The 8,425-nt window shown below is 34.5% G+C and overlaps 1 protein-coding gene across 1 annotated transcript; it reads left to right on the top strand.

Annotated features, from left to right (window-relative positions):
* On the top strand, nt 1-939 carry LOC110758260 (heavy metal-associated isoprenylated plant protein 47-like). Its single transcript, XM_021960066.2, has 3 exons — nt 1-92; nt 294-372; nt 467-939. The coding sequence occupies exons 1-3, from the start codon at nt 87-89 to the stop codon at nt 757-759; spliced, it is 378 nt and encodes a 125-aa protein (XP_021815758.2). The 5' UTR covers nt 1-86; the 3' UTR covers nt 760-939.
* The last annotated feature ends 7,486 nt before the right edge of the window (nt 940-8,425 follow it).

The raw sequence follows: 8,425 nt of genomic DNA, 5'->3' as shown, positions 1-8,425 counted from the left end.
CGTCACATTCTCTCAGAATTAGAACATCCATACGTTCTTCTTGGAAACCCCGAAGTTTAATTTTGTTCAGTGTACTAGCCGACAATATGAAGGTAAATCACTTCTCCCAGAAACATACAATTCATGTTCTTCTCTTACTTTCTGAAAAGATTTTCTCGGGAAAAAGAAAGAAATCCTAGTTAAAATTTTATTTTCAAAGGTTTTATTTTCTAATAAACATAGAAATAAAATGTGTATATTTAGTCCATGGTTTGATTCTGACATATTTGTTTGGTTGGATGCATGACCTGCAGCAAAAGATAACCATTGAAGCGCAGATTCGATGCGAAAAATGTCGGTCCCAGGCCATGAAGATAGCTGTTGCGGAAGATGGTGCCTTTCATACTTTGAAACTATATTCTTTCATATTAATGGGAGATTTGTTTAATTAGTTTGATAATTTTGTTTTTGAATTATGATGTTGCAGGTGTAATATCAGTGGCTTTCCAGGGACCCAACAGAGACAAAATGGTGATAACTGGAGATGGAGTTGATGCCGTGGACATGGCCAAGTCGTTGAGGAAGAAGCTTGGCTATGTACACTTGGTGAGTGTGGAAGAAACAACTGAAAAGAAAGCTGAGAAGAAAGTTGAACCTACACAGGAAAAGAAAGCCGAAAATGCACATGCAAGACCACAACCTTGTTCTCACCATCCTCAGTTGGAATTCTACATGTATGACTCTGACTCACCATCAAGGAGTATGTGCACCATTTTGTGATATGTACGATGGCCAGATAAATGTTCTCTTGTGAAACGGATTTTTTTAATGTACGGTACTAAATTGATGGTTTGACAACATAACACATGTTTAGTATTTGATAGAGGGTATTATTTTAAGATAATTGTTGAATTATTAGCTTGTAATATTTCAAATTCCATATTGATCATGCTTTGAGGAGATCTCGAATACTTAAGAAAGACTTAGGAATTTCAAGGTCTTAGCTGAAGTTGACTTCTAATTCTCAAATTGTTAGACTTTACTACCCAAGATCTACCTAACGCATCACTAATGTGAAATACAGAATATTATGTAGATTTCCTTATTACCCTTCATGCATATGGTTCAGATGAGATTGTAATATCAAGGAGATGTATATATTGTATTATTGTTGCCTATATTTGGCTTCAACTGCTACTACATGCCCAGAGAATTGGTTGGTCTTTCCTTTATTTGACTTGTATGACATGAAATGTAAACTTTTGAAGCAAACTCTTGGTGACTGACCTAGGATCCGAAACCCGTAGGGTCATAGTGTAAATGTTCCAAAGAAAATTTAAGAATGGGTTATTTTTCTTATCTATTTTTTCTCTTCCAAATTTTATTCCTTTCTTGGAAAAATATACTTTGAATGATTTCAATTTGTCAATTTTTTATGTATGTTTTTGAGTGATTTCAATTTGTAAAATTTCAAACAAAACCGATGCCAATTAACCAAAAAACAAAAAAACCACAACCACCTAATCAACAAAAAATAAGCAAAAACTTCATCCAACAAATCAAACCAATACATATAAATCATAAATTTCATCCAAGCAATATTATAAATTTGATTTCCATTAAATTAAAACAAGTATACATCATCCTTATTTTGATATTAAGATTTAGAACTTACTTGAAATAAAAAATATCACAACAACAGTGGTGCCACAACATGTAGTGGAAGGGGGCAGTGGAAATACATCGGCGACACTACAGCAGGTGGGGATTGGGGAGCTTGGGGTTAGGATTTGAGAAAAGAATAATAGAAATTGGGAGATGGGTTTTAAGGATTTTTTTGCAACTTGCAAAGATATGCTGCTCAGTTTGTTGGTATAGTGAAATGTTGTACTTGGTAATTAACAAGTGGAGAACTCATTGCTTTTTTTAGACTTTTTTGTAATATTGGTTTTAGCACTGTTGGAAAAACAAGCCAAAATTTTATTGGGTTAGATATTTTGCCTGCACATCTGGTTCCAATATGTTGGTTTTCATACAGCCGTTAAATTAGATTCAACGGTGTTCTCATGTTATGTTCTCACATAAGCGTTCTCACTAGATGTGCAGAGAAATTCTTAAGTGTTAAATAGTGGTGATAAAACCATGTTGTGGTCATCCTTAGATAAAATTAAGTAAAGCTCATCATTCATGGATTCTAATTTCTAAGCCAATCATTGGAATTTGGGAGGAAGAAATAATAATAAATGGAACAAAGTTGACTGGCTGATTCCAACAACAAAACAGGTTAAAAAGATGAAAAAGAAAACGCGCCAGGTAGGGGTCGAACCTAGGACTTTCTGCTTAGTAAACGACGTCGTTTTACCCAGGGTGTTTTTTAAAAAGACTTTTTATCACAAATGGTCCCTTAGATTTGTAAAATTATCGCATTTCGTCCCTAACGTCTTTTTGTGACACTAATGGTCCCTAAGGTTACCTTTCACACATCAAAATGGTCCCTGCCATTAGCTTCCGTCAAATTTTATGTTAAGTAGCTAATGTGGCACGTGTGTAGAGCCCACACATCCAATAGTATACATCCATGTGGCTTTAAATAAAATATATTATATTTTAAATATTTTAAAACTTAAAATCCAAAAAAACAAAACAAAAAAAACCTGTACCTCCTTTGCTGGCGCCTTGCACCCACCCTCGCAGACCCACTCTGCCTCTCTCTCTCCCTCTTTTTCCTCCCTTCTCTTTCTCTCTCTCCCTCATCTTCCTTGATTTTTACAGGCTGATCTACCATAGCTTGATGTAGTTTCTGCATCTACCATAGCTTGATGAAATAAACACTTGGGTCCTTTTTTGTTTGAAAATCAATGAAACCCACAACCAAGGAAGATCATTTGCTTTAGTTTTTAAAATAGAAGCTAATCATTTTTGTTGAATTTCTCGTTTTTACCCATAACTTGTCTCTGTAGCATTGGAACCAAGATCGGGCTTGGCATAGTTGCAGTACACTTGGGTCCTTTTTTGTTTTGACCAAAACTTGCAAATCAATGAAACCCACAACCAAGGAAGATCAAGGAAGATGAGGGAGATAGGGAGAGAGGAGGGAGGAGGAGAAGGGAGAGAGAGGCAAAGAGTGGGTCTGCGAGGGTTGGAGGTTCTGGCAGAGGGAGAACGCAGATGGTACATGTTTTTTTTTTTTTTTTTTTTGGGTTGGAGGCGCTGGCACGTGGATGTATACTATTTGATGTGTGGGCTTCACAGATATGACACGTCAGTTACTTAACAGAAAATTTGACGGAAGCTAACGGCAAGGACTATTTTGATGTGTGAAGAGTAACCTTAGGGACCATTAGTGTCATAAAAAAAAGTTATGGACGAAATGCGATAATTTTGCAAACCTAAGGGACCATTTGTGATAAAAAGCCTTTTAAAAAAACAGAAGCGCGTTGGGCTGCTTCTTCTTCCTCCTGCGCGCAGCTTCCTCCCTCTTCCTCTGAGGCAAAACATCAAGCGGGTCACACAGCCAGCTCAAGTGGACCTCCAAGCCTATTTCCATGGCTTCCATGGGGTCGTTTGACCCCAGTGACCCCACTGTGGGTCCGTCCTACGATTTGTTCCTTGAACGACATGTGCGTTGAAGATAAGGTAAATGTTAGCGCTAGCTAGGCAGCAGGTAGTAGGCAGCATATCATGGCAAACTTTTCTCCGTTCCCCTTGTGCCTGTCCTGTCCTAGTCTCCTCCACCACAGACTACACGAATTATTAGTCTTCCCAAATAATAATATAGAGAATTCTCATGACCAAGTAATTTTAATTTCTCATGACCAAGTAATATATACATGGTGATGGTGGTGGTGGATATCTGGTTTTGTAATTGTAGGCTTGTGGCTTTCAGTTTCAGCTTTAATAATGTCAGTGTCACCCCAACATCAAACAAAGACAGCAACAGAAGAAACAGAACTTTCTCAATTTCCAGTTGGACCATTTCCCTTATGAATACATCTTTCCACTCCACCTGATGAGTGATGAGTGATGAGTTCTTGTTGAATCTTTTCACCCCCCAGTCCCAACCCGATTATAAAAATTAATATATTTTGTATGCAGCAGCAATTGGGTTTATACTCAGAATCTCAAGGAATTGCATTCATTATTAATTGGAGTAAATAAATAAACTAATTGCATTGATATGCCAAAGGGACAAAACAAATAGTGACGCGGTGGAGATCAATTACTTGCTTCCAATCCAATGCGGCTGGAACCCACATTCATTCAAAAACCATAGTTTTGTTTTGTGGATCATATTCATTCAAAACTTAAGTCAAATAATTCTTTAACCTAAGGTTTGATAGATGGATTAAGATTTAATTATTATGCACATGAATTAATTATAAGACCCTAATATCTTAAACCTCTCCGCTGCTTTGTAAATCATAGCAAAGTTTACGTTATGGTACTCTTGTATTCCGAACAAAACACAAGCTAGCCTCGGGCATGAAAGGGTCTAGATGTATCTTTTCACATGGCGGCATATGAGCTCTCATTTTCATCTTTTCAAAGGGTCTGATTCTGATGGATGGATGGATGCAGCTTTTCATTTAAAAATCTCCAGTGAAAAACAAAAACAAAATCATTATTCAACTTAGACTTCATCTCCTTATCAAATATGGATAAATCTTCTCCAGTTACCAAACGCTACAACCTATAAGCTGATTAAAATTCCTAATTCGACAATCAAAAGCACGTCTACTCTTCTTTTATGCTAAAGAATAAGGAATATATAGATTGGATTTATGGATTAATAAACGAAGAAAGGCTGCACCTACCTTTGTTGCTTCCCGCCCAATAATACATTATTAAACATTAAAGAAATATTTATGGATGTCATGTTTGTGAACTATATATAATCTTCTATATATTTCAGTCATTTTCAATGCCCTGCAGACTTGTCTCTATATATATACAGTTGTGATCGAGAGGTATAGCAGCTTTTCATATCAATCAAGGTGACAAAACTTGTATTAAATCACTACTTCAAAGGCTAATTAAAATAGTATCCGTTCAATTACACGATATCATCGGATTGGCCAATAGTCAATAGAATCAAAATTTGATTACAAGAAACAACATAAATGCTTTATAATCATTGATTAATTGATAGTGATGGTTCAACACAAACTCACCTATACATCCATCAGTAAAAAAAATCATTTGGTTCACACGTTATTGGTGTTAAAAAAAAAAAGTATAAACATTGTTGTTGTCATGCGTGACTCTGAATAACAATTAACTTCGGCATCTTTTATAAATTTCCACTAAGATATAACACATAATTTTAACTTAGTGTAAATGGAGAAGTGAATTAATACACATAAATTACTTAGTCGAAAGAAGAGAACGTACTAGAGTGGAACAAAAGACACACACCTAAAAATTTGTAGCATGTCACTTATCATAAATGAATATTAAAATTATTCTAAGTCATGTTTTTCTAATATATGTATTTGAATCAAATCCTAACTCGAATGTTTTAAAGAATAAAAATTTGTGGGTTCCACATTAAATGTGTAATCCAACACTCTTGAAATAGGAAATAAAATCAACTACTACTTTTCGATTCATGACTTCTTCCCTTCCTAATAAATAAATATGCTTTAAATTGTACAAATTAAAAACATTATAGGTCATAGTACGTAGCTTTGCGTACATCATGCGCAAAACGAATTCTCTTTTTCCATCCTAGTGTTTGAATTTGATGCAGTTTTCATTTTCATGATTAAACAAACATTTTGGGAGATATTTTATTTGCCAACAATACCCATTATCTTCCAAATAGGGCAAGAGATTATGCAGTAAGGATTGTAGACTAATCATTGTCTAAATGTCTCTTTTAATTTGAATAGCTGCTTCACATGATTTCACCTAATCATTGTGAGCTTTTTCCAGGCAAGATGTGGTGCGTGTTGAAAAAGCCAAGGCTATCCTAAAAGAGAGAAAAAATAAAATAAAAAAGCCAGGGCGTACCCAAAAGAAATTTGAACCATATATTTTTCTCCTTAGAATTAATTTGTCTAGCCGTATCTGGCATCCCCATTGCATAGTGCTTTTCGACCCCACGCCATATATATAGAACTTGAAATGTCACTTTATTTATTAGCAGCTCTCAATTTAAATAGAAAAATTTGTATGAAAACGGTGTTATTCCCGATCAATTATATAATGTCATGTGAAAAAGTTATCATGTATGTTATACTTTGATTGGTTGGGAATAGCAAAATAGTGATATCCCTATTTCATGTAAATGTTTCTCCAATTTAAGGGACCACAACTAGAGCCTAGAAGCAGGGCTGTGTTGTATAATCGTAAGTAGCATGACAATAATGTTGTTAAGAACAAGTAAAGTTTGAGTGGTTAAGAACAATTATCCTTGCACTCGAGTCCTATATTTGAAATTCTTCGTTTCCCAATATTATTTTGTGTTAAAATAAGTAATAATAAAAACCTGGATATTCTGCCCCAGGTGAGCTGGGGTCTGCTTAGTTGTAAGATGAAAGGATGTTGGTGGTTCTGCACTAATAACTTCTCTTTAAATGAAGTCTATTTGTTGTCAATGTCACATGTGAATCGTGATCATGTACCAGGAATGGGGCCTCAGCCTCATTCACTACAAATGTTAGTTTAAGAAAACAATCACCGTTCAATAATGGAAACAGTTTGGTATTCTGAATATAATGACCCGTACCCATCTTCGACGGATCTTATTAGTTTCAGCCCAGGTGGCATTTTTTTAACAGCCCAAAATAAGCCCACCCAAGTCCACCCCCATCATGACATTTGAGGATTTTTTTTTGGACAATTAGCGATTTGTATTTGAAACTTATGAATTATCAATTAGGGATTTATAATTGGGCTTATTAGTTTCAATCAAGGCTTAAAATATTAGGGGTTTTGGAAATACCGGTGGTCCAAAAATACGGAAATATAAGGAACATATCGATATCAGTAAAAATTGAATAAAAACTATGGAAATTGTAAGAAAAACTTGGAAATTTTGATTGAAACTTTAAAGGATGTTTATTTGGTCAATTATCTATTGCTTTATAACAAAAAAATTGGAAGGAAATGCATTGCATAGTGAGTTTGACTAATTTAAGTTGATTATATAGCTATCGGACAAACACTGTGAGTGTAGAAAATATGTAGTGATTAATGAAAAAAGATTAAACACACCATATAATCATTTATTTATAATGATTTACTACAATATTTTACACTTAATATATTGCATGGTAAGATACATGAGTGACTTAATACCACATAAAGTTCCTATGAGAATCAAATTTTACACTGTCTTCATCATCTCTATGTGCAGAGTACATGTACTGTGAAGAGTAGTCATCAAATGATAAATACCAAAATAGTTTTGTATGTAATTGTTAACATATCACCCATATGGATACGAGATTGGTTGACGTTGCCCATAAGCAAAATCATTTGAAGATTGGATCTCGGATTCTTTCCATGAGTGGCTCAATTCCATCCCAAAAGGCATTGAATCCCCTTATGTGCATGCGCAGCTATGGGGTTTTTTTTCTTTTTCCTGTCGATAATATCTAGATATTTGGTCCATATTCTGCTGAAGAGAGAGCAAAATTCTCGGATTCGAAATTTCCCCGATATTATAGCCAAAATTATCGATAATTATATGATAATTGCATGGATAGGTTCCAAAATATCCTCCTCCCAAAAAAAGGATAATATCTACGATATTTCGTCGATATTATCAATATTTTAGAACTTAGTTTCAATAGGTTATACTTTATTCAAAATGCTCCTTTTTTTTTCCTCTATGTCTAGGTGTATAATTTTTGGTATCAATGAAATTAACCTGTATTGTTGAATTTTCTACCTGCTTAGTAGGTTTGTATGTTAAGTAAATTTAGCTTACCCTATTTTAAAATCCTAAGTTTGTCCCTTCCAATAAGTAAATAGAGACTTCGCGGAATATACAGAGCTCAACAACTATTTTATTTTAAACTTTTTTTTCTCAATAGAATGATTAAACATTGTAATTTAGTTCTTGTCAAATGAAATAACAAATACCGTTGTCTTCGCTAATGGGTTTGTGATTCGTGATGAAAATGGTAATGTTCTACTGGCTGGTCCTTGTAAAGTGGGTGCTACAAATGTTTTGAATGAATAAGCTTGTGCTTTAAGAAATAGCTTACTTTTATATGTTGTTAATCGTTATACTAACCTATCGGTGGAGAGCAAATGACTAATTAGTGTAGTGATTTGGAATAATTGCTCTCTTAGGTAAGGTACTTGGTTCAAGTCCTAGTATCTATGTAGTGAATGTGAGTTTAGTATATTATCGTCCCTCTCAATTAGAAAGGTCCTCAAAAAAAAAAAAAAAATCTCTCGGTGGAGACAGATTTTAAACTTCTTATTAATTATT

Source organism: Prunus avium, chromosome 4 (genome assembly GCF_965620075.1).
Source record: "Prunus avium chromosome 4, drPruAviu1.hap1.1, whole genome shotgun sequence".
Classification (NCBI taxonomy): domain Eukaryota; kingdom Viridiplantae; phylum Streptophyta; class Magnoliopsida; order Rosales; family Rosaceae; genus Prunus; species Prunus avium.
This window is presented reverse-complemented; position numbering and strand designations above follow the sequence as displayed.

What these genes read in the sequence shown, in the direction of transcription:
- LOC110758260 (XM_021960066.2), top strand. An exon ending in GATAGCTGTTGCGGAAGATG is followed by an intron (nt 373 to 466) that starts GTGCCTTTCATA and finishes ATGATGTTGCAG; the next exon opens with GTGTAATATCAGTGGCTTTC.